General features: G+C 66.3%; 4 protein-coding genes across 6 annotated transcripts; 1 reads left to right on the forward strand and 3 right to left on the reverse strand.

Annotated features, from left to right (window-relative positions):
• Positions 1-15: 15 nt before the first annotated feature.
• SLC2A4RG (SLC2A4 regulator) lies at positions 16-3,731 on the reverse strand. The gene is made up of 8 exons (XM_059133994.1): positions 3,541-3,731; positions 3,057-3,211; positions 2,092-2,183; positions 1,466-1,653; positions 1,293-1,393; positions 946-1,198; positions 770-861; positions 16-673 (listed from the first exon to the last, which is right to left on the reverse strand). Exons 1-8 carry the CDS (start codon positions 3,649-3,651, stop codon positions 562-564), a joined length of 1,104 nt encoding a protein of 367 aa, XP_058989977.1. The 5' UTR covers positions 3,652-3,731; the 3' UTR covers positions 16-561.
• Positions 3,732-3,976: 245 nt separating this feature from the next.
• LIME1 (Lck interacting transmembrane adaptor 1) lies at positions 3,977-6,152 on the reverse strand. The gene is made up of 5 exons (XM_059134002.1): positions 5,999-6,152; positions 5,638-5,695; positions 5,478-5,565; positions 4,986-5,350; positions 3,977-4,886 (listed from the first exon to the last, which is right to left on the reverse strand). The coding sequence occupies exons 2-5, from the start codon at positions 5,650-5,652 to the stop codon at positions 4,668-4,670; spliced, it is 687 nt and encodes a 228-aa protein (XP_058989985.1). The 5' UTR covers positions 5,653-5,695; positions 5,999-6,152; the 3' UTR covers positions 3,977-4,667.
• Positions 6,153-7,324: 1,172 nt separating this feature from the next.
• ZGPAT (zinc finger CCCH-type and G-patch domain containing) lies at positions 7,325-20,056 on the reverse strand. Its single transcript, XM_059133993.1, has 7 exons — positions 20,052-20,056; positions 16,598-17,238; positions 9,763-9,896; positions 9,443-9,598; positions 8,450-8,569; positions 7,973-8,369; positions 7,325-7,740 (listed from the first exon to the last, which is right to left on the reverse strand). The coding sequence occupies exons 2-7, from the start codon at positions 17,209-17,211 to the stop codon at positions 7,602-7,604; spliced, it is 1,560 nt and encodes a 519-aa protein (XP_058989976.1). The 5' UTR covers positions 17,212-17,238; positions 20,052-20,056; the 3' UTR covers positions 7,325-7,601.
• Positions 17,760-23,673, forward strand: ARFRP1 (ADP ribosylation factor related protein 1). 3 transcript variants are annotated; one of them, XM_059133999.1, is made up of 8 exons: positions 17,760-17,890; positions 18,847-18,944; positions 19,062-19,149; positions 19,244-19,326; positions 22,276-22,357; positions 22,567-22,637; positions 23,277-23,377; positions 23,452-23,673. In XM_059133999.1, the coding sequence occupies exons 2-8, from the start codon at positions 18,852-18,854 to the stop codon at positions 23,537-23,539; spliced, it is 606 nt and encodes a 201-aa protein (XP_058989982.1). In that variant the 5' UTR covers positions 17,760-17,890; positions 18,847-18,851; the 3' UTR covers positions 23,540-23,673. The 3 variants fall into 3 exon arrangements, with proteins under 3 accessions (XP_058989982.1, XP_058989984.1, XP_058989983.1); XM_059134000.1 differs by lacking the exon at positions 17,760-17,890 and adding an exon at positions 17,897-18,017; XM_059134001.1 differs by lacking the exon at positions 18,847-18,944 and having other exon boundaries at positions 17,781-17,890.
• The last annotated feature ends 950 nt before the right edge of the window (positions 23,674-24,623 follow it).

The raw sequence follows: 24,623 nt of genomic DNA on the forward strand, positions 1-24,623 counted from the left end.
GGACACAGACACGGCTTCTGGAAAAACCCAAATCTTTAATTTTTCTCCTTGCCTGGCGCGGCCCAGACTCGAGACACCTGAGCTTCGCAAACACGACACAAACGTCACCCCCTGGAACCGCTGGGTTAAGTGTGGGCAGGGGAGGCCCCCACGACACCCCTCAAAGTGCATCACAGACCGGCCCCCACAAGTCCATGGGCTGACAAGCAGGGCGGGTGGTCCCCCACAGGGACCGCTCGAAGTGCATCAGAGGCCGGCCCCCACATGGCCCCCCACATGGCCCCGACAGGTCTGTGGGCTGACAGGCAGGACAGGCGGCAGCCCCCACCCAGGGACCCGGGGCCAAAGGGCCAGCTACTGAGGTTTAGTGCAAAAGGCTGGTTTCTTCAGAGGCACTTTGAGTGGTGGGACCTCCCCCAAGCCTCGGGGGGTCCAGGGTCACCAACTTCCCCCACCATCAAGAAGCAGACCCTGTGGCGGGAAGAGCCCTGGGCTGGGGGCGGTGGCAGCTGCTTTCCTCCCCGGCGGGGTCCCGCGAGCGGGCACGGTGCCCGCGGGCGCTCAGTCCAGGAAGCGCTGGCACGCCTTCTTCCAGCGGCAGGCCGTGCACCACAGGTCCCGCCGCTCCAGGCCATACACTTTCCGGCACTTCTTGGCGTCACCACGCGGCTTCCTGGGGGGTACCCAGAGGAGACACGGGCTGGTGCCAGGCTGCACTCCGCGCCACCCTCCCCCGCACACCTGCCCTGACCCCTCCCCACGCACGCACCTCGGGTTGGCACCAAGCTTGGAGGGCAGGGTTGGCACACAGGTCCGGACAGGGGTGGGCTGTGGCTCCAGGCGGATGGGGGCCAGGCAGCCCTGAAAGGAGACGCAGCTATGTCCTCTCCCCCGTCCCGAGCGCCCTGAGACTCTCCCGGAGCGGCTGCCTGTGGCCTCACCCACCTGGTAGGAGTCGTCACCGCGGCACACCTCAGGGGGTGCCCCAGAGCTCAGCACGGGGACCGGGGGCAGGGCCAGCGGGCGCAGCAGGCTGGACAGGGTCGGGGGCTCCGGCAGGTCCAGGCGGGGGAAGGCAGTGGGTGCGGAGGCCGTGGGGGATGTCGGGGACAGGCTGGACAGCCCGTCGGCCAGCACGTCCATCTCGGTGTAGTAGAAGTCCTCCTCCCCGTCGCTGTGCTCCGGCTCCGCCTGCCGCCTGCTGGGGACACGCGGTGGGTGCGAGCTGCAGCCCACGCCCCGCCTGGCTTGGCTCGGCCTCCCCCCCACCCCCCTGGCCGGCCCCGCCGCACCCCAGGTGCACCAGGCGGATGTGTCTCTGCATCCCGGAGGCCGTGCTCAGCACCTTCCCACACCGCTTCCACAGACACTGGAACAGGACCTGCACTGAGCTCTGGGTGACAAGGGCTGGTGGTCAGGCCCGGCCGCCGCGTCCACCCCGCCCTGAGGGCCACCTCAGGCTCACCTTCCTCTTCCTTGGGGCAGGTTCCCCAAACAGGAAATGGGCTGCCTCAGACGGCAGCGGGGGCGAGGGGCTAGATGGGGAGGACGGGTCACTGGCCAGGTCCCAGCCCCAGTCTCCGCTGCTGCTGCTGCTGCTGCAGCTGTGCCGGGGCCGCCCCAGGGCCTCCTTCCAGGGCTCCGGGCCAGGCTCTGTGGGGACACGCCAGCACCCGTGGTAGGACTTTTGGCTCAGGCTGCGCTGCGGGAGCTGCCCCCGCAGGCCCCTTCACTCTGAGCCTGGGAGCACAGTCCTTCGGAGGAGGCAGTGGCCGGGAACAGCCGGCCCTCACCGCCGGCAGACTGGCCTTCCCAGCACAGGGACAGGTACACAGACATCCCATGTGGGGAGATGCCTGGCCAGCCGGGTGGGAACGGACAGGTCACAGGCCCACAGGCCTGGGACACTGGCTCTGGCCTCAGTCAGAGGCACTGGGAGTCCTGATGTCTATCTTGGGCCTCAGAAGATCTATGTAGATGGTGTTAGTCCAGGCAAAGGGGTCCTGCTTGCCCCAGGGTGTGGGCAACTCTAGGGGCCTGGAGAGACAGGGATCCTGCCCTCCCTACCCAGGTCGCATGTCACAGTCTCACCTGGGGCCCCCAGCAGGAGGGGGCTGGTGGACAGACTTGTGAGGGCAGCTGCAGCCATGACTTCATCCAGTCGGGACTGTCCGGAGGGGGCCCTGGAAGAGGTGCGGGTGGTGTCAGGCTCCTCCCCTGGCCCAGTACACGTGCAAGCCTGGGCACTTGTGTGGGGGGTGTGTGTGTGTGTGTGTGCACCAGCTCCCTCCCTCCAGGCGCTGGGCTGGAGGCCCGTCTCCACCCCCAGCTCTGGTTACAGGGCTCCAAATCTCCAGCAACCAGCAGAAACAGCGCCTGGGCTGGGGTCTCTGTGAAGCCTGACTTCTCTGCAGCCCGGGCTCTGTTCCATGGTGGGTCCTTCAGGCCCAGGAGCTGGACAGGGGTCTGAGGCCCCACCCCCTGGCTCAGCCCTCCCCCCCCCCCACACCCACTAACCAGGGTTGTGCAACAGCAGCTGTGGCCTCGCGCCAGGCCTGGGAGGGAGGAACAGCCAGGGGAGACTGGGCTCCAAGCACAAGCTGGTCCCCAGGCCCCTACAGGCCAGGCCGGAGCCTGCCTCTACCTGAGAAGCTTTGGATGTGGGGCACCCCGGCTTCTAGGCAGGGCTAAGAGATGGCAGTCAGAAGCCCCAGGACTCCTGGACCGTCAGCCTCACGTCAGCGGGCAGGCTCTAGGGCGCCGAGACCGACAGGGGCCCCTCCCAGCTCTAAACTCTAGCCCCCAGAGCTTGGGGGGCACCAGGGGCACAAGATCTTGATAATTTCTGCTCCAGTCCTCCAGCGCTGGAGAGTTGGGGAAGGGGGCAGAAACCCCAGGCCGGGGGCCCTGACCGACCTACCCTCCACGAAGCCCCCCACGCCCCGTGGGGTGGGGCTCGAGAAGGCACGTACCCGCGCCCCACCCACCACCCCGGCGCACAGCAGCGCACGTGTGCGCACGCCCACCTCGGCCTGGCGCGCGGGACCCTGGCTCACCTCTGCGCTGGCACCGCGATGTGCGCCGACGGCTTCGGGGGCCCCACCGCCGCCCCCGCCCACGTCCCCGGGGCCCCTAGGTCGGCGGCCCGCGGCTCCGGCTCCCGAGGCAGCACGAACTCCAAGCCCGCAAAGCCGCCGCCCACGGCAGGGCCCTGCGGAAGGGGCAGGCTCAGCGCAGGCGGCGGCGCGGGGGACGGGGGTTCCCAGCCCCCACCCCATCCGCTCCGCACCCGCCCCCAGAACCCGCCGCGGCCGGTGGGGACGGCGCGGCCCCGCCCCCGGCCCCGCCCCCGGCGCGGCGCGGCGGGAATTGCTCCCGGGGCCGCCGGGCCCGACCCGGCACCGCCAGGCCCGCGGACACGCGCGGACCGCCCCCGCCGCCCCCGCCGCCCCGCCCCCGGGGGCCCGAAGTTTGTGCAGCCCCGACGCCATCTTTGCGGCGAGGGAGTTGGGTCGCGCCCCGTCCCCCGGCGCCCGGTACCTGCGGCGCGGCGGGCACCGAGACGGGCGCGGCCGCGGGGTCCCGGCCGGCGGCACGGGGCGGGGGGCGCCCGCAGCCCGGAACGGGCAGCGGAGGGCGCTCGGCCTCCATGGCCGGCCGGCCGAGCGCCGAGGCTGCAGCGGCGAGGGCGGACGCTCGGGACACGGCCCCCAGGCCCGGCCGGGCTGGCGGGGCCGCCGACCCCCGCCCTCGATCGGCCGCCGCCCGCGCCGCGCGGCCCGGAGGCTGCCGGCCGGCCACGCCCCCTTCGCGCGGCTCGCGCGCCCCGCCTCGCGGCCCCGCCCCCGGCGCACGCCCATTGGCCCGCGCGATGTATCAACATTCCGAGGCGGCCCGCGGCCGCGACCCGCCGCGCTCCCATTGGCTCGCGCCCCCAGGCCCTGCCCCGAGCCGGCCGCAGCCCCGCGGCCTGCAGAAAGGGCCGCGCTCGCGGCGCGGCGAGTGCGGGTCGGCCCCTCGCCCCTAGGAGCCCGGGCTGCCCGTGCGCCCCCGCCGCCGGGCAGGGCCGGCTTTCTTGGGGGTTTTGCTGCGCGCAGAGCTGCCGGATCCCGGGAAGGGGCCGCGTCCCCTTGGCGGGCTTCCCGGGAGCAGGTTGTTCTGTAACGCACGACTGCCCACCCACCCGCGCGCCTTATGTAACACCGGGGGCTGGGCGGCGGGGCCCTGCCCCGGTGTTCAGGGTCCAAGTCCCACCCTGGGGCGGTCAGTTTGCGGGCCGGCTGCAACGCGCTAAGACCGACTTGGCACGGGGACACCACCCCAGAACTCGCCTCCCTTCGCCACAGTCTTCCGGAACTAACCAGCCCCAGGCGACGGGGCCCAGACACCCCGGGCAGGGGGGCCCTTCCAGACACTCCCTGCCAACCTGCCCAGGCCTTCGAGAAAAATAGGCTGTACGGATCTTCCCTAGGCTGGAGATTTATTAAGACCTTGGGAGAATCCAAGAGGCCACAGCAGCCAGGACCCCCAGGGACCTCACAGGCTGGAAGATTTGGGATCTGGACTTTGTGCTGCCAACTTGGGGGGGGGGGGCAGGGAATGGGGGATGCCAGGAGCCTCCGCGCCCTGCAGAGGTGCGCCCCTGTTAACAGCCAGAGCTGGAGAGCTCAGGTGCTCCGTGGGAGGGTCCCCATCTCCTGGATACTCTCATACACATTTTCAAAGAGGCCATCATCCTTGCCCAGGCCCCTGAGTGGGAGGGTCTCATAGGACTGGTCACTTTCCAGAGCTGGGATTACTCCCCTCCCCTTGGGGTCCAGCTGGTCTGGGGCAGGTCCTGGGTCCCTCTTCTTAGGCTTCCTGACTCTGGAGTACAGGATGTCAACCTGGGAGAGAGGAAGCCAACCCAAGGAGGGGTCAGCACCGTCCACTCCTTCAAGAACCTGCACAGCCCTACCCACCCTACCCACTCCCCTCCAGTTTACCTGGGCAGCTGGGGTCAGCTCTGCCTTCCCCTGCCCCAGGCTTTGGGTGCCTTCTTCTGTTTCCTTGAGCTTCTGGATACAAGCATACTCAGCCACCTCCAGTCTGGCCTCAGGCCCAGGCCTCACATAGCTGCTTGTCAGCCGTGCCCCTGCCCATACCACGGGGCTGGCTGCCAGGCTGGCCCTGGGGATTGCTGCCAGCCCCACATTGGAATAGGTGGCCTCAGGGCAGATGGAGGGTGAGGTGGCAGCCGGCACTGCCCGGGGCAGTTCCCAGTGTGAGAAGGCTGCCAAGGGTCTGCTGGTGCTTCTAGACACATCCAGCCACTGTGGGCGCAAGATAGCCATGCTGGCAGGCCGTGGGCCTAGGGGTGGGGTCAAGACAGAGGTTACTGGGGCAGGGGGGCAGGGAACTGACTGGGGAACCCCAGAGCAGCTCCAGGGGCCAGCCCCGCCCATCACCGAGGCCAGGTTCCTCCTGGCTTGGCTCACCTCGGCAGCCTCTGGGGCCCCGGTGCAGCTCGTGCAGTCTGGTGTCCGACTTGCTGAGGGTGCAGAGGTGTTGTCGTCTCAGCAGGGACTGGGGGCAAGGAAGGTTGGTCTTGGTCCTGTGGTGGCCCCGCCCCGGCCCCAGGGACAGCCTGACACTCACCGCTTCTGCTGGCATCACAGAGCTCCGGGGGCCGGCCTGCTGCCTCTGCACCGGCTTCCTGGAGGCAAGAGTCTCATCAGGCCAGGGAGGCAGAGATGCCTTTGGTACAACACCCGGCAGGGAGGCTCATGCAGAGAGCCAGGCCTGCTCGGAGCCCTGCCACACACCAAACCCGGGCCGGGGATGGACATACCTGTGACAGGTGGCGCATAGTGTCCACAGCCAGAGGAACAGGACAAGGCACCCAAGGACCCAGAGAGCAGGAGGGGCTGAGGGCACCTGTGGCCCCATCCTGTGAAGCCACAGGTAGCCCTGGGGGTGAGAAGACAGGGGTGCTGGGGCAGAGAGGCTGGGCACCTACCTGGCAGCCCCCAGCTGCCCCTCAAACTGCGGGGCCGTCTCCGCCCCCTGGGGCACTGACTCAGCACACAGGAAACTGGGCTCCGCGGCCCCTCCCTCCTGCAGAAGCACAGAGCCAAGCCCTGGCAGCCACCTTCCGCCTCTGGAGGGGGGCTCCTAGTGACATGGATGGAGGTGTGCTCTGCGTGGCCCCAAGCACCTGAGCAGGCAAGGCTGACCCCGACGGCCAACGCGCCAGGAAGGGCAGGGGAGTTGCCTGCTGTGGTCACCATAACCTCAACATGGGGCCTAGGGAGGCCCTGAGGTCACACCCCTGGCCCTCTGAGACACAGACCAGTCTCAGGCAGCGTTCCCTCAGTCATCCACTGCAGAGCTGGGTCCTGAAGGGGCTGCAAAGGCAGGTGGGGTCAGCACGCAGGGAATGGTTGCTCCGGCCGGACCCCCCCACTGGTCCACTTGTTCCTGGCTCTCCATCCCTCCCCTCCAACTGGCCGTCATCGCACTGCGTTCTTCCTGGGATCTTAGCAGAGCTAAGCTGCTGGGCTGGGGTGTCTCCAGACACAGCACCCAGTCCGCCCAGACCCAGGGAGCGGGCTTACCTCCGAAGATGGTCTGGGCTGCCCAACCTGGTCCCCCCACACCCCAGCCCTCAGCTGCCCCCAGAAGGGTACTATGCGGAGTGCGGACCCGACCAGGGCACGGGCCCCGTGCACAGCGGCTCCTGTCAGCCGTCTGGCGGTGGCTGGCCTGGCCGCTTGGGTGCTCCACGAGATGGCTGTGTGTCTCCCTGCATCTCCCCACGCAGCTACCCAGCGCTCCGCCGCCGCTCCCGCTGCAGCCCCTGTGGGGTCTCGACACCACCTGGTGGGTGTATGTGGCTGCCCAACACCACTCCCAGAGCCCAAGTCACGTGGTGTCCAGCCCCCAGGAGATAGGCACAGCACGGGAACCGGGCGCCCTCAGGGCCACCAAACCCCAGGACTGAACCCATGCTCTCAAGACTTCTGAACCCACACCACCGGGTCCTCCTGCCTCATTCACGTGCTTCCCAACTCCTCCACTGGCCACCACCGCCTCCCACTGCTGCAGCATCAAGTCCCACGCATCTGTGGGGGGGTCAGGCAACACGGGGGCACTCAAAGCTCTGACCCTTTTCACGGCTGCTGGCAGAGCCCCATCCAAGACAGCGAAGAGAAGGCCAGCCCTTTGGGCCCTCCATCTCTGGGCAGGGGACCACAGCCTCACTTGGGGCCCCTCCAGCCTGGCCCCATGGCCCTGTGGAGATCCCTCTACGCCCCAAGAACCCACAAGCCAGCCGAGCCTCCACTGAAAGACACCATAACACAATCACTTTAATGTCCTTGCTAAGGAATCCCCCGAAGACACTGACAGGTGGGCTTAACGGGCAAGGAAGCGTCCAGAAGTGGCCCCTGCAGCCCCATCTCCATTCAGCAGTGGCCAGCAAGAAGGCTGGGTGTGGGGCCGGAGTGGGAGCAGGCTGGGCCCTCTTCTGGTGGTGTCTAGTTGTTGGGTGACAACGAGTCTTCCAGAGGGCAGTCAGGGGCTGGGGGCCCTGAGCTCTGTCCACTGCACGTACGGGGGCTCTAGAACTCAGTCATCTTCTTGTGGGTGTCTGCTTTCCTCTGCTCGCGCTGCAGGCCCGCCTCCTGGGCCCGGAGCTGCCCCAGCTCGCGCTGGGCTCCCGCCAGCCTCTCCTGCAGCTGGGCTGCCGTCACACTGTGCCTAGAGAGGAGCCTGCCATTCAGCATGGGCTGCTGGGCCACTGGCACGAAGCCCCCAACTGCTGTAGCCACCGCCCATCCCCCTGCAAGCATCCAGACCCTCCTCAGACAGCCGCTGCCCTCCAGTCAGAGCAAGCTCCTGCGTGGGAACTGGGGGCCAGATGCCCACCGCCGGGCTGAAGGCACTGCCACCCTGGGGTCTGCCCTCCGTGTGAGTCTGGCCCCACACATACCGGCCGGTGTTTCGGGCAAGGGCCTTCTGGATGCCCTGGATGTCCTGCTGGGTTTGCTTGATCTTCTTCTCAGTCTGGAAGAGCCGCAGGCTCAGGGCGCGTTTGGCACTCTCGCCGGCCCGGTACATCTCCTTACCGCTCCTCCCAGGGGGCGCCGCCCCGGCCTCCAGGGCCCCAGAGGCCCGGCACTGCAGCGTCTCGTTCAGAAAGTCAAACACACTGCGAGGGGGAGGGCGTGCACCCCCCCTCTCCTGGCATTTCGGGGGCCTCGGGGTGCCGGCCCTGCCGCTCCTGGTCCTCTTGTGCAGGGTCTCTATGCACTGGTCCAGCGACTTCCCTCGAGGGAGCACCACGGCATGGATGGGCTCCACCCGGCCCTCCGCGTGTCGGCCCAGACCTGCAGGCACAGAGGGCTAGCGCCGCGGCCGGACCCGAGCGGGCTGCGCACCTTCTCTCCCCAGGGCGGCGCACACTCACCCTTGCCGAACTCGTAGCCCATCTTGGCAAGAAGTCTGGAGCCAATGCCCCGCGTGTGCACCTCCCAGCCGCCGAAAGCAGAGCTGCAGGCCCCGTGGTCAGCAGCAACGGGTTCCACCACTGTGGGGAACAGGGCAGTGGCACGGCCCCCTAGACACGGAGCACCCTGGGCTCCGGCCGGTGTTTGCCCAAGAGCTCAGCTCTGGCCCAGGGCCGAGACGCCTGGTCCCTCGGGCTCTCCATCAGTTGCACAGACCTGTCGTTGGCACGAGACTGTAGGGCCGACCTCATGGCAGAGTCTGATGGAGTCTGGTCCAGCCCTCCCCACAGCGCACAGGCACAGCTCCCCGGGGCCAAGGTCACACGGCAGCCCTTCCCCCCTCGAGCCCTCCCCTGACCCACCTTCTCAGGCGCTGGGCTCCCCTGCTGCCCTGGTAGAAAGTCAGCACCGACCTCGTGACTCCGTCTTCCCTGCCCCCGACCGTGGACCCAGAAACTACCAACCACAGGACAGAGGCTGCGGGAAAGCCTCCTCTCTATGCCCTACCTGACCCCTTGCAAGGGCCGGGTACCCAAGCTATTCCAGAACTCTCCTGCCCCTGGCTGTCTGGACCCAGCCTCTCCTCTGTCCACCAGATACGGGCTGTGTGGAGACCACTGGAAGGCGCCCAGCGGCCTCTTCCTGCACACTGACTCTCACGTCAGCCCTGCCTCGGCACAGGGCTGTGGAGTTGTAACCTGCTCGTGTGCTCCCTGGGGACGAGGGCCAGGTCTCCGCGTCTGTGGCTCCAGGGCCTGCCCCTCACCCTGCACACTCTGTCACTGCCCCCCCCAGGCCGAGTGCCCCCTCTGCAGAGCGCAGCCACCTCCCTGCAGTCACACCCCCCCACTGTCTGGTCGGACGGTCAGAGGCCCCGCCAGCCGGAAGCTCGCAGGGTGACGGCCGGCAGTGCTCCCCTCCCGGCTTCTGGGGCCCTGCCCTGCCGCCATTACCTCTGGCATAGCTGGGGTCGTCCGCGTCGCCACTGTCAGAGTCAGAGGACCCTGTGGGATCCGTGCGCAGTGGGGGCAGGATGCTGTCTCCCTCCACCACGGCCTCCTTCAGCAGCAGGGAGTCAAACTTAACTGTGTAGTAGCCGTTATCCACATCTAGAGGCAGAAGACAGGCCAGGTCAGTGGCCTCAGTGGCGGCAGGAGCACCCTGGGCATCGGGAGGAAGATGGGACCGAGCTCAAGGGTGGTCTCGCTCCGCTGGGGCATGCAGCAGGGCTCTCCAGGAAGGGCCTTGTCTGACAGGACCACGGCAGCCTCACCGGTTATCCGAGCTGGGTACCAGAGGCCATCCTGCTGCTTGGCCAGACACGCAGAGCCGGCCTGTAGGGAGCTCAAGTCCGGGTCCTGGAAGGGGCGCAGCTCATCCACGGAGACCACCTGCCCGTGGGAGAACCTGCCGAGACAGCCACAGGGACAGGGGCTCAGACACAGCGCACGAGGGCAAAGGAGCCCAGGAGGACCAAGTCCACCTGCCTGGGCGCTCCCGTGAGGGGAGGGGCAGATGGACGACAAACGGACACACATGTCGTGCAGAAACACGTCCATTCACACACGTACACACACGCATAGGTGTAGGCATACGCACACATGCCCCTGCGCACACACACAGGCACGTACACACACAGACACACCCGCGGGCACACTCTCATCTGCAGGATGGATCTGGGTACCCTGAGGACCAGATGCTCTGTGTCACGCTCCAGCTTTCTGGGCCGGAGCAGCAATGCGGCGGGGAGAGGGCCCCGTGGTTCACGGCCCCAATGCCTCTCCACCGGCCAGGAGGCCCAGACGCTAACAGCCACTCAAGGCAGGTGCGTTTTTATGTGCACTCACAGGACCGCAAAGTAGGAGAACGTGGTGGTGACAGTGACGTCTGACCTTTAGACACCAGTGAACCAGTGAGATCGAAACCAAAACCGAGGGCGCCTGGGTGGCTCCGTGGGTTAAGCCTCTGCCTTCGGCTCAGGTCATGATCCCAGGGTCCTGGGATCGAGTCCCGCATCGGGCTCTCTGCTCCGCGGGGAGCCTGCTTCCCCCTCTCTCTCTGCCTGCCTGTGATCTCTCTGTCAAATAAATGAAATCTTAAAAAAATAAAAGCGAAACCAAGAGGGGAAGGGAGGGGAGAAGGCGGCAAAGAAAGAGGAAGAAACGTGGGGACAAAGGACCGCGAGCTTCAGCTCTGCCAAATAAAGGCAGGAAAGACCGACCACACATCCACGCTCCCGGGCCAGTGCGCTTCGAAGAGGAAACTGCGTTAACCCTACGAGAGCGACAAGGACTGGCACCCACTCGGCGCGCAAAGCGCTGTACCCCACAGGTCCTTCCGGATGGGGCCTGGTGGTGGCACAGGGGCCGGGAAGGAAGAGGTTCCGCCCTCTCTCCTGGGGGGACAAAGATGGCCATAGACACCTCCTCCGGCAAGATCCTGGGCAGCTCCTTCTCCGACCCGACAGTCCTCAGACCCTCAGGACACTGCCGATGACGGCGCGGCACCGGCAGCAGCAAGCCCGGGCCTCAGGTGCTCTGCAGCGGTGACTCCGGAAACCCTGCTCGCCAAGGAGCTGCAGGACGCGCTCCAAAGGGGAGGCCAACACCAGGGACTGAGTTCCACCGGAGCCCCACGGCGACGCTCCCGCAGACGCGTGCCTCCGCAGACACTCCCGTCCCCCCACAGACCCCCAGACACACACACACACCTTCCCCACACACGCCCCCCATATACACATGCCCCCCGACACCCCCCCGACACACACGTCCTCCCCAGACACACACGCGCCCCACAGAGGCCCCCAAGACACACGCCTCTCCACCCCCACAGGCCCCCTCCCAAACACACCCCCACACACCCCCGCAGACACACATGTCCTCCCCACCCACGCCCCCCACCCCCACATATACCCCCCCAAAGACATGCACGCCCACAGACATTTACAGCCCAAACACACTCCCCAGACACATGCTCCCCACCACGCGTGCCTTCTCATAGACACATGCCTCCCCAAGACATACCTCCAGACACGCGTGCCCCCAGACACACTCCCGCAGATGTGCGCACTCCTAGACACACACACCCCATAGACACGTATGCCTGCACTTCCCCCGACACATGTGCCCCCAGACACTCCCCCACAGACAAGTGTGTCCCCACACGCCCCCCCCCCCCCCAGAGACGCAGACCCACAGATACACACCCGCAGACATCACCAATTAAAATTTCTCTGCAGGAATCTTCCGTGATAAGAGTCTGAAAATTTAGTACAGTCCTTAACCTGGGAAAGCACGTCGAAGAAATGATTCTAGGAAAATAAGAATGAAAGCATGCAAAGACTGGGCTCAAAGGGTGTTGACCAAATACAAAAGACTTGGAAATGACCTCAGTTTCCAACCACGGGGAGTAGTTAACGGCCTACCCATGAGACGAGTGAGAAACTGCAGCAAGGGGCAGACCGATGACCGGACTGAAACAGAGCAGCCGGGCCCCGGGACGAGCGCTGTGCACACAGAACGCTTCCCGGGGGCACAAGTCAGGAATGGATGCACTAATGGTTTCATAAGGGGAAGGCTGGAAACTGGTTTCCTGCATTAGAACAACCCAACTCAATCACCTACTTCGCAACATTCACAGAAATGCATTCCAGAACAAACAAAACCTGAACTTGAAAGCAAGTATTCAGAATTATAAAGAAGGTTCTGAGTTCCAGCTGTGGCTTAGTATAGAAAAACAAGGTTACAACTGAGCAAAATGGTCCAAACTCAGCTTCAGAACTCTGGAAATGCAAAGAAACATACTGTTTAGGCATTATTTTTGAAAAAGTGCCCAATTTGGGGCTAGAACGGGAGGTGGGAAGGTCAGCAGCCCTCACAGTGGGGGACGCTTCCTGCTTGCCCCCGGATGGAAGTAGGCCGGGGGGAGAGCCAGGGCCGTGGAAGGGGACGAACCTGATGAAACCAACAGAGGAGATGGACCGCTCCGGCAGCCGTGGCTGTGGGCCAGTGGGAGTGGCCACTGCTGTTTAACAAGGGTCCCTAGCAGGCACCTAACAGGTACTTCAGGACCCTGAAAACCAAATGACCACATAAGGGCTCCACCCTGCAAACACCTCTGCTTCTCCAGGAAACACTGTGCATGTGTCGGGAGCTCCGAGAGAGGCCAGGGTCGAGTGAAAGCCGAGGGAGACTGGGGGCTGGCTGAACTCGGAAGGTGCTCCCCAGCCGCCAGAGACTGACTGACCGACAGGGAGAAGCCTTCTGGGTGAGTGTTTGAGACTAACCTCCTCCGAAATCACTGGCGGGCCACTAAGCAACACAGACACAGAAGTGACTCCCAAAAAGCCAGGCTAAAAGGTAAATATAAATTTAAAGATTTGAGTAGAGATACCAGAAGCTGCGTGCTATGAGGGGAACAGACTTTGGAATTCAGATCCAGAAAACATACTCAAATAAAACAAAATACTGAGGAAAACAATTCAAAGTACAGAGTTGCTACAAGATATTATCTGAAATAAAAACTTAGGAGACATGCAAACAGTAAAGTGTGATTCACACTTAGGGAAAAAAGCAGCTGATTGAATCTGAGTGGGCCCAAATGTTGAATCTTGCAAAGTCCTCAAAGCAGAGAGTCTAAGTGCGTTCAAAGAGCTAAATGAAGATATGATGGCAATGATTCATGAAACAGCACATCTTTAAAACATACATAGAAAACGTATAAAAGCGGGGCGCCTGGGTGGCTCAGTGGCTCAAACCTCTGCCTTTGGCTCAGGTCATGATCTCAGGGTCCTGGGATCGAGCCCCGCATCGGGCTCCCTGCTCAGCGGGAAGCCTGCTTTCCCCTCTTTCTCTCTGCCTCCTTGTGATCAAATACACATATAAAATCTGGAGGGAAAAAAAAAAGACAACTGGCATAAAAAAAAGACAATTTTATGCTGCCTGCAAGAGACTCGTTTTGGGATCCAAAACCAACAATAGGTTAAAAATTACTAATGTACGTCTTTCATAAAAGTGTTGTAGCCGAACTTAAAAAAAAAAAGATTATTTATTTATTTATTGGACAGACAGAGATCACAAGTAGGCAGCGAGGCAGGCAGGGGCGGAGAGAGAAGCAGGATCCCCAAGGAGCAAGGAGCCCGATGCAGGGTTCGATCCCAGGACCCTGGGGCCATGACCTGAGCCGAAGGCAGAGGCTCAACCCACTGAGCCACCCAGGTGCCCCTACATGAACTTTTGAAAAGTGGAGGATGCCTGTATAGAAAATTAGGAAATCAACAGATTGAAATTTGTGAAATTCATGAGTCTGTAAGGATATTAGAAATATTTTTCAAAGCTAATTTATTACCTTATCAGGATGAAAGAGAACCCATTCATTCTCTTGGAGATGAAGTAAAGAAAACAGAAAAATCCAGCATTTATCCTGAATTTCTACATGAACTGTACCACTGGGTACCAATTCACAGATGGGGAGAGCATCTCTTTATGGCTAGTAAGAGAAAATGAACAGAAAAACCTCTACTTTGCAGTTCTCGCTCACTCAGAGCATTAGGCTCTGATCACGGACGGCATCAACAGCTGCTACCGTGACCAGAGAAAGACGGAGACACCGCGCGTGTCTTGAAGAAAAACAGCAGCATCTAGAGTCTTGCCAAAGAGGGTGAACCTGCCTGTGGTCAGCTCCCCTGACGCAGCTGCCAGCGTGCAGACGGTCGGGCCGGACGGCGCCAGCCGCCCTCCACGATGGGCCGGAGTGCCCAGACTTTCAGCGAACTGTCAGGCCAGGAAAGGCCGCGAGAAGGCTGGGGACAGCCAGACTTAGACACAGCCGCTTAGTGAGCACGACCGCACCACGGGGTTCCTAGCACAGTGACAGCCGGGTGACGGGCTGGAACAAACACAAGGAGGCGGCGAGAAAAGAAGCCCGGAATCATGGTCGTTTGGGAGGAGGGAGCAGGCTGGGTTTGGCTTGAGGTGCAGGGTGGGTCTCTGGAGGTGGTTGGCAAACCTGCCGTTGGGAGCGGAGCGGTGACTGTGGGGGCTACAGTCAAACCCACACTAGGTACTTCCCACGTCGGGCCTGGTTCTGCAGCAAGGTGAGGTTAGCATTCACGGGAGCTCACAACACATGAGGTACGGGTCTAAAATTAGACCCGCATTAACGGGTTCCGTTCTCCCCACAACTACGAAAGACAATTCTCGTCTCTGTTTTACAAATAAGGAGACTGAAATAGAGAAATTAAGTTGAACAAATGTAGGAAAAGATGCTGTACCTCACTAGGAATCAAGAAAATACAAAGTCAAACACGATGCTAGTTTCCCGCCAGTCCAGTAACTGCAGCGCAGGCAGTGCCTCTGCACTGGACCGGCGACTACACGTGTGCCTCGTGCAGAATCGGCCACTGCGTGCTCTCTCCACACGGGCCAGGCGCCGGAGAAACTCCCGGCAGGCACGTAAGAGAACACACACTAAGATGTTCACGGCCAACTGTCTGTAACAGAAACTGGAAAACAGGGGCACCTGGGTGGCTCAGTGGGTTGAGCCTCTGCCTTCGGCTCAGGTCATGGCCCCAGGGTCCTGGGATCGAGCCCCGCATCGGGCTCCTTGCTCCTGGGGAGCCTGCTTCTCTCTCCGCCTCTGCCTGCCGCGCCGCCTGCCTGTCGCTTGCTCTCCCGCTCTCTCTCACCAATAAATAAAATCTTAAAAAAAAAAAACAACACAAAAAAACCCTGGGAAATATCAAGAGAACAGAATAAATACGGCAGACTCGCGAGGAGGATAACGCAGCGGCTAAAGTGAACCCAAGAGCTCCAGAGACATCAACACCGATGTCACACACACACGCGGAGGAAAAGCTGCGAAGTGAGCCATCCTTGTTGTCTAGAAATAGCACAAGTACATACTCTGTACACGGTCCCGCCTGTGAACCACTGGGGTCTGCTAGAAGGAAACAGACTCCCAGACTGGGGAAGGGCTGCGACAGAGGGGGAGTCCGAAACGTTTCCACATCACCTGTTCTATTTTCAAAAAGGTGAAGCAGGGGCACCTGGGGGGCTCAGCTGGTTGGACGTCCAAGTCAAGCTGCAGCTCGGGTCACGGGCTCAGGGTCGGGCTCCGCGCTCAGCAGGGAGCCTGCGTGAGTGGGTCTCACTCCCTCTCCTGCCACACCGCACCCCACACTCTCCCTCTCACTAATAAATAAGTTGTTTAAAGGAAAAAAAAGGGCAGCACATACCAGAAAGCGGCCCATGGGTCTGGCGATGGGGAGGCCGGCGTAAGCGGCGCCAGCCACGTGCAGAGCTAACACAGCGTGAAGCCTGGGAGGGCACAGCACTCGGGGGCCACCTCAGAGCCCACCTGCCCCGCGGGAGCTGGCGGGGGCTGGGTGCCGCCCCTGAGCCGGGCAACCTTAGTCGTAGGAGGGCCCGGCTCGTGGGGCTGCTGCACAGATGCGCTAACTGTGCCCAACCCCGGGGGCACGGCCGGGCCCAGAGAAGGCAGCACCGGGAAGTGCCAGCCAGGGCCATGGGGCACCCCGAGGGACTAAGGCAGCGTGGGCTCCGCTCCCTGAACTCAGGCGCACCTTAGGCTCACGCACTTCCCTACACGCCCGCGCCACGTCGGTGCAAGTTACAAGGAAAGAAGCGGCGCGGAACGACGGGCCAACGGCACGGTGGACCCGACAGCCACGGCGCTGCGGCCGGTCGCCCTGGATCACTGGCAATGAAAGGAAATCATCTGCCAGAGGCTGCGGCGCACGCCCGGTCCGGCCCGGCGGCACCGCAGACACTTGACCTTAACGAAGCTCCGGCGCAGCTCGTCAGGGCCCGGCCGTGAGCAGCCCCGGCCCGACCACCGGGAGTTCCCGGAACCGCTTTAAATCCGTGCAGGCGAAGGACAGCAGGACGGGGGCGCAACAGAGCCCGGCAAGGGGCACCGCGGGCCAGCGGGGCATGGGGGGGGGGGGGGCGCGGCCGGCTCAGGGGCCGCGCGTCCGTCCGCGCCCGCTCCCGGGGCCCCGCCAGCGTCAGGCCGAGCTGTCCGCGGACCATCCAGCCCCGGCGCCGCCGCAGGCGGGTCCGCGCGCCCGGGCCCGGGGTTAGGGTTACCTGCAGCGCTGCTGGAAGCGGCACCTTCCGTCCAGGAAGAAGGGGCAGGGCTTCAGCGACTCGTGCGTGGGGCAGAGGCAGAGCACGCGCACCGCCGCCTCCGCGCCCGCCGCCTCCGCGCCCGCGATCATGGCGTTGTGGTACTCCAGCGTGCCCCAGGGGCTGCGGAACGGGGCGTTCACCTTCCTGCCGCTCCACGCGCCCTCGGCGTCGTCCTCGGCCTCGTGCTGCTCCTGCTGCTGCTGCTGCTGCTCCTGCTGCTCCCGCTCCCGCTCCCGCCCGCGGGCCGCCGGCGGCGCCCCCCGCTCGGGACCGGTCTCCGGCTCGGCCCCCGGCGCCGCCGGCCCCGCCACGCCCTCCGCCAGGTCCTCGGCCTCGTCCGGGGCCGCGCGCGCTCCGTCCAGGGCGGCCAGCAGCTTGCTCTTGCGCACGGACACCAGGCTGGCCTCGGTGAGCTCGATGAGCTCCTTCAGGTCCCCCTGCAGCCGCCGCAGGTCGGCCAGCTCGGCGGCGTCCACCCCGGCGGCGTCCAGCCCGGCGCCCAGCGCCCGCTCCACCTGCCGCAGCTGGCCGTCGTAGGTGCGCAGCGCGCTCTGCAGGCCCTCCTCGTCCATCGCGGGGGCGCGGCGCGGGCCGGGGGCCTCCGCGCGGGCCCGGAGCTGCAAGGACGGCGGCCGCTGAGCCCCGGGCCCGCCGCCCCCGCCCACCCCGCTCACCACGGCCCGCGCGGCCGACGGGGGCGCCTCGCGTCTCGGGGGCGCGAGGAAGGGCGGCGGAGCTGCTGGGCGCCCGGCCCCCCGCCTCCCGCCCCGGCCCGCGGCCCCGCCCCGCGCCCGCTCCGCGCCGGCCGCGGCCTCCCCGCCCCCGGCTTGGGCCCCCCTCCGCTCGACCTGTCACCTCGGGCCCCGGCCCCGTCGCCCCCGATCGCGCCCCCGCGCCCGGACCGGGCCCCTCCTCCGCGCGGGCTCCCGGCCGCCGCCATAGAGACCCCGCCGGCCTCACCGGCTAGAGCGGCCGGCGCGCCCGCTTCCGCCCTCGCAGCCCGCCGGCGCTTCCTCCCGAGCGCCGCCGCCGCCGGAAGTGCCGCCGCCGCCGCCGGAAGTGCCGCCGCCGCCGCCGGAAGTGCCGCGCGCGGGGAGCGCCGGGATGCGGCGCGCGGGGAGCGCCGGGACGGCTCCGCCCTCCGCGGGCGCCGGCTTGCGTCCCGTCGGGCCGCGCGCGAGGTCAGCGCGGGGTCAGCGGAGGTCGGCGGGGTCAGGAGCGCGGCGGCTCCGTGGCCCGGACGGGCGCGAGGTAGGCCGCGGGGACTCCCCGACGGCGCTTCGCCGTGAGACCCGGTGTCCGGTCGGGCGAGGGGCCCAGGCGACCTCCCGCCGCGGCCGGTCCGCGCCCCCTGCCGGCCGCCCGGCCTCTAGAAGCGGTTAGCGGCGGGGGCTCCCGCGGGGCGTCTGCGGGGCACCTGCCGGGGCGGGCGGGGGCGGCGGGGGCGGGGCGCGGAGACCTGACGTCTCGGCCGGGCCGGGGACCGGGACCTGTTCCGCCCCCGGGAAGCTGGGTCCCGGGGAGGCGTCCGGGGGCGGGGGCGGGGGCGGGGGCGGGTCCCGGGGAGGCGTCCGGGGTCGGGGTCGGGGTCGGGGGCGGGTCCCGGGGAGGTGTCCGGGGGCGGGGTCGGGGCGGGGGCGGGTCCCGGGGAGGTGTCCGGGGTCGGGGGCGGGTCCCGGGGAGGTGTCCGGGGGCGGGGGCGGGTCCCGGGGAGGCGTCCGGGGGCGGGGGCGGGGGCGGGTCCCGGGGAGGCGTCCGGGGGCGGGGCGGGGGCGGGGGCGGGTCCCGGGGAGGCGTCCGGGGTCGGGGGCGGGTCCCGGGGAGGTGTCCGGGGGCGGGGGCGGGGCGGGGGCGGGTCCCGGGGAGGTGTCCGGGGGCGGGGCGGGGGCGGGTCCCGGGGAGGTGTCCGGGGGCGGGGCGGGGGCGGGGGCGGGTCCCGGGGAGGCGTCCGGGGTCGGGGGCGGGTCCCGGGGAGGTGTCCGGGGGCGGGGGCGGGGCGGGGGCGGGTCCCGGGGAGGTGTCCGGGGGCGGGGCGGGGGCGGGTCCCGGGGAGGTGTCCGGGGGCGGGGCGGGGGCGGGGGCGGGTCCCGGGGAGGCGTCCGGGGTCGGGGGCGGGTCCCGGGGAGGTGTCCGGGGGCGGGGGCGGGGCGGGGGCGGGTCCCGGGGCCGCGAAGCCGCCCCGCCCGCCCACGCCGCCCCGCCCGCAGGCAGCATGTACACGCTGCTGTCCGGCCTGTACAAGTACGCGTTCCGGAAGGACGAGTACTGCATCCTCATCCTCGGGCTGGACAACGCCGGCAAGACGGTGCGTCTCGGTGGCGCCGCCGCGCCGCGGGCCTGGGGGTGCGCTCGGGGTCGGAGCCCGCTGGAGGCCGCGGCCGAGAGGGTCCGGCTCAGCGGCGCGGCGCGGCTGTCGTTGCAGACGTTCCTGGAACAGTCGAAAGCGCGCTTCCACAAGGGCTACAGGGGCATGAGCCTGTCCAAGGTCACGACCACCGTCGGTCTCAACAGTAAGCGGCTTCGGGCTGCGCCGGGGCCGGGTCGGGGCCCGCGTGGGAGCCCGGGGCGGGCCGGGCCGCGCCTCACCGCCGGCTCTCTCCGCAGTCGGCACTGTGGACGTGGCCAAGGCGCGCCTCATGTTCTGGGACCTGGGGGGCCAGGAAGAGCTGCAGTCGCTGTGGGACAAGGTGAGACGCGCCCACAGCGTCCCCGGCCCCCGCGGCCTGTGCGTCCTCTTCCTGCGGAGGCCGCGGAGGCCCCTTGCTCCCTCCCCGTGAGCCGCTCGGCCACCGCTGTGTTCTCGCGGCCGCCCCCGGGTCCGTCCCGGCCCCCGGTCCTTCCCCTGAGAGCGAGGACACACTTGGTGCCCTTGGACTTGGAGATTTTGCTGGTCATCCCCCCGGGACGAGACCGGCGCCGGCTGAGACACGGACGTGGGACGGAACCGTGCCTGCAGGACGTGTAGCGTCCCCACCGGGGCCTGAGTCGCCTTGGCTGGGCGCCTTCCCTCTCTCCTGCCTTAGGACCTGTCCTCCGTCCCATCAGGAGAGCGTGTCCTCGGAGGCCCATAGCGGCTGCCTCCTCCCTGGCGTAGGTTTGGGTTATCTCTGGGACCCCTGGTGCTGGGGGTGCAGGCGGGCTCACCCCGCGCTTAGCGGTTGTGAGTGTGCAGAGAGCTGAGCGTCCAGGTCCTCAGTCTGCCTGTGACTGCGGCAGCTGGACCCCCATTACCTGCTCCCAGTCTTCCTCTGAAGGGACGTCCTCTGCTCTGGCTTCTGGTGCCGAGAAAGCCCCCGGCAGACTCTCTGGCCATTTAACCTGGACCGAGGCAGAGCGAGGCCAGGGCCTGGTCCTCTGAACCGAGAAAGACCTGTGTGGGGAGCGGAGCGGGACCTGACACTCTGTCCCAGACGGGGGTCTCCGGAGCAGATGCTGAGACGGTGGCGGGGGGTTGCTGAGGAGCAGCTCCTGGGAGCGGAGCCGGGAGAACGTGGACGGGCCAGGGCGAGGGTCAGCTCAGGTGGCTCCCAGCGGGGAGCCCTGGGGAGCACAGCTCCTCCTAGCTGCGTCCCGTTAGGCCAGGCTGAGCAGGACTCCCACCGCCTGCTGGGGCATCACGGTGGGCTGCCCTGGGCAGCTGTGATTTGGGGAGGGGGCTCTTGGTTCACGTAGGCTCTGCAGGAGGCAGCAGGTTCGTGCCCTGGGTGCACTGCCCGCCGCTTGCACCCACAGCTGTGACCCTGCCCTGGCTCCTCCAGCGCTGCCTCCTCAGGTCAGGCTGGAAGGGAGACAAGCCTTGGAGCTGGCAGCGTCCCCCTCCCTAGCTGCTGCTGCTGCCGGCGCTTCCCAAGAGGCCCCTGACTGCGGAGCGCCCCTTCTCTGCTGGACTTCTGGGTTCCTCGGGAGCTTCCCGGCCCCTGTGGAGCGTGGAGCGGGCACCCTGCCTCCCCTGCCAGGCCAGGGTCTCTGCTGGCCCCTGAACCCACGGTGCCTAGCGCGTCCCACAGGAGCCAGGGTTTGTGACCCTGCAGGTCTCTTGCTGAGCCTTCAGTGAAGGGGTGCCCTGGTGGTGACCCTGCCCCTGACCTTTCAGGGCCTAGAGCTGTGAGGGGGGCAGCAGAGCCCCCTGTGGGTCACCAGGATGGAGGGGAAATAGAACTCGTGCTGCGTCACGATTCCCAGGTGCCGCAGGCTGGGCCCTGGTCCCCCTGCACCGTCGGGCGCTCGTTGGCTCGTTGGCGTTTGGTCCCAGGCAGGTGACTGGTAGACCTTTCCTCTGCGCCCGGCCTCCGCGCAGCCTGTGTGCTGCTGCGCGTGGGTCTGTCCACGCACCGGCCTCGGGCCGCACCTTCCCACACAGATGAGATGGGGGGACTGCCGTGCCTGCCACGGGGAGCGCTTCTGGCCTCTATCCCTCCAGGCCACATCTGAAAGGTCAGCATGTGGCCACGGGGGAGGGTGCCTTGGGGTGGAGGCAGCTTGCTGTGCTCTCGGTCCTGCTCGTGCTCAGCCCCAGATGTCCAGCTCCTGTTGGGCTGACTGCCGCCGTCTGCCTGGCCGGGTCACATGCTGCGGGGCTTGCGAGGCGATCCTTGCCCCGGCCTTGCTGCCGGCTTTGTGCGGTGGCCCTTCCCGCGCGGACACGTCTGCTGTCAGGTCCGGCAGCTCCCCATCGTCCACAAGACCGCTTGCTGCCCAGAGCTCCTGCAGGCTACTGTCACTGGGCACGAGTCGCCGTGTGTGTGACCTGCGGCCTGCAGACCCCGGATGGCCGCCTGTGTCGGGCAGCAAGCGCAGACAGGAAAGCCTGTCTCACGTGGGGCTGGGAGCTGTCCGCGCGCCCCGGGTGCACCCCGAGAACCCCCCGGAGCTCTGAGGCCTGTGTTCAGCTGTGCCCGGCTTGCCCTTACGTTGTGTGTGACGGGCGCTCGTGGCCGCTGGGGCAGCGGCGCTGCTGTTGCTGTTGTCTGCGTGGCGACCTGCCTGCTTCCGGTTTTCTTCCTGAGTGGGGCAGGCGGGGGGCTCCCCACGTGCACAGCTGCGCCCCGTGTCCCACGTGTCGTACCCCTCACATGCCCCACTTGGTGCGTCTGTCCGGTTTTGTCCGCACAGAACTCTTCCCAGGCCTTGGGCTCTGGTCCCGCTGCTGTGTGCGTGCCCGGGGCTGACCGCGGTCCTGGCCCCAGTGCGGCACGCAGAGCTCCGTGTTGCTGGCCCTGCCCTCAGCCCTGCTTCTCCCCTTGGTGGCCTTCCTGTAGCTCATTGGTGGTATGGCCACCGGGCTTGCCGTCCACACTGGCGCATGACCTGGCTAGTGCCTTCCCCTTGCTCCGGAACCGCGTGGGGACCCGCTTGGTTTGGGTTCCAGCTCTCGAGTCCTGCCCTTCTCCTCCAGCCGGCATCAGGCCAGCAGTCGGGTGGTTTTCAGAAGCAGATGCTGAGGTGGAGTTCGGGGGCATGGCACCCGGGAAGTGGACAGAGGGTTTTGGCCACCCCCTGCCCGAGGTCAGCAGGCCCACTCTGAAGGAATCTCGGGCTGCGTCGCCACCCTGTCCTACCTTTCACTCCCTGGAAGCTCCCCAGAAGGGCCTTCGCGTGCGGGGGGTGGCCCAGCAGCCCTTTCTTCCCCTCCCCAGTACTATGCGGAGTGTCACGGCGTCATCTACGTCATCGATTCCACGGATGAGGAGAGGCTGGGCGAGTCCAAGCGAGCATTTGGTGGGTACAACGTGGCCAGGGCTGGAAGGGGGGCGGGGCGCAGGCAGGGCCAGTCTGCCCATCCCGTGTGTCTGGAGCGGGCCTTGGCTGGAGGTTGGGTCCACCCCGGGCGGGCAGGGCCGTGGCCAGGAGTGAAAGCAGGCACTTGCGGAGAGCCGGGCAGGCCTCTCCGTGTGGGTGCTGACCGCTGCCTTCCCGCCTGACCTCAGAGAAGATGGTCACGAGTGAGGCTCTGGACGGCGTCCCCATATTGGTCCTGGCCAACAAGCAGGACGTTGAGGTGAGCCTCTCATCCCAGCGTCCCCACGGTGTGGGCCGAGAGTCAGTGGGCCCCATCACTGGGGGTTGGGGGACAGGGTGCCTGTCCTGGGCACCCCGAGCCACAGGTGTCCCGGGTGCGCAGAGCCCCCCCAAGGTGCGCAGGGCCTTCTCTCCGCAGGAGGGTGAGCGTGGCCTATCTGGCTGCCCCGGGCCTGGCTGCCGGCGCCGTGGGGACACCCGGTGCGGGACGGAATCCGATCCTGACTCCCAGGGTGGGAGCCGGCTCTGACTTCGGCTTGTCTGCAGGGCAGTGGCTGCTTCCGGGCTGTCTGGGTGGGGGGCGGGTGCTCTTTGAGGCCTGTTTCTGCAGCTCCTGTGCCTTCAGGTCGGGGGCACTGGAGGTCACTTATATCTGCCCTCTATGCCCTGTGGGCTGCCTGTGCCACCTGCTCCTTCCTCTCTCCCAGGCCACTTGTTGCAGGAGCCCTCTAGGCAGAGAAGCCCTGAGCCCAGCCCCTTGCCACCAAGACCGGGTCCTGCCCCTGGGCTAGGGCGTTCCCTGCAGGGCCGGGGACCCGCTCCTCACTGCAGGGCCGGGGACCCCGCTCCTCACTGCAGGGCCGGGGACCCCGCTCCTCACTGCCCGCCCTTCCCGCAGACTTGTCTCTCCATCCCCGACATCAAGACCGCGTTCAGCGACTGTAGCTCCAAGATCGGCAGACGCGACTGTCTGACCCAGGCCTGCTCGGCTCTTACAGGGTGAGTGGGGGGGCTCTCACCCGGGGGCTGCGGGCCCTGAGCGGACCCCCCACTCATGCCTGCTGTCTCCACAGCAAAGGGGTGCGTGAGGGCATCGAGTGGATGGTGAAGTGCGTCGTGCGGAACGTGCACCGGCCGCCGCGGCAGAGGGACATCACGTAGGTGTGGCCGGTGGCCACCGGTGCCCACGACTCCTCCGAGTACCCGCGGAGAGCTCCTGCGGGCTCCCCGCCGCCAGCCCTGGGGGTCGGGTTTGCTTTGCTTTTAGTTCTTCATTGGCTTTGTTTTCTCTTTAAGACGAGCTTTTCTCTGTGTCCGTGCAAGTGTAGGTATCGGGAGGCTTTTGCCGAGGGATCAGGGCAGCAGGACCCGCACGGGAGCCGGGACTCCTGGGCTGTGTGCCCCGGCCCCCACCTGCTTTTCCCGGGGGTCCAGTCCAGAAATGGGCTTTCCCGGCGCTGCTCTGTGTAGCCGCCCCCACAGAGGAGGCTGTTGGGGTCATGACTGTCCTCGGCCTCCGTCCCCTCTGGCCCTGGAGATGGGTTGGGGGCTGGTGTCCTCTTGAGGGAGGGAAACCTGGCCCACTTTGCTGGAAGCCAGCGGGGCCCTGGGTTCTGGGCCCTCAGAACAAGGCACAGGACATCACCTCCTTTGGATCCCCAGCAGGAGGGGAAGGAGTGATTGTCCCCTCTCTGTGTGTCTGTCACTGGGACAGCCACTTGCCAGGGTGGGGGGGGTGGAGGAGGGCACATTGGGGGTGTTGGGAAGGTGGGCCGGGTTCCCGTGAAGCCCAGGTTGGTGCTGGGCTGGGCCTTCATTCCCAGCTAGGGGTGCGGGGCAGGGTTCCCATTCCGCCTGGGGACAAGCTGTCTCGAAGCCCACTTGGAAGTGTGTGCCCGGTAGCCCGGTCTCTGGGTGTGGTGGGTCCTTGGGCCGCTGCCTACATGGCCCCTGCCAGAACTGTCTGTCGCTGCTGGCTGGACCGTGTCCAGGAGGACGGCGGTCTGAGTTGCTGCTGTCCATCGCGCCTCCAGGAACCCAAGCCTAGCCAGGGACTCTCGGCTGGCTGGGCACAGTGACCACAGCACCAGGGGCCCCCAGGCTTGAGCTCTGACCAACCTGGGCACTGCTTTTCTGCTTCTATGGGAACGGCTGAGCCAGAGCCCGGGACCTGGTGGCTTCCTGTCGAGGTCTGGTCCCTGGCAGGGACCCTGGGAATGGTTGCTGAGAAAGGCTGAGTCAGGGC

The sequence above is a fragment of the Mustela lutreola genome, chromosome 9 (assembly GCF_030435805.1).
Source record: "Mustela lutreola isolate mMusLut2 chromosome 9, mMusLut2.pri, whole genome shotgun sequence".
In the NCBI taxonomy this organism is placed as follows: Eukaryota; Metazoa; Chordata; class Mammalia; order Carnivora; family Mustelidae; genus Mustela; species Mustela lutreola.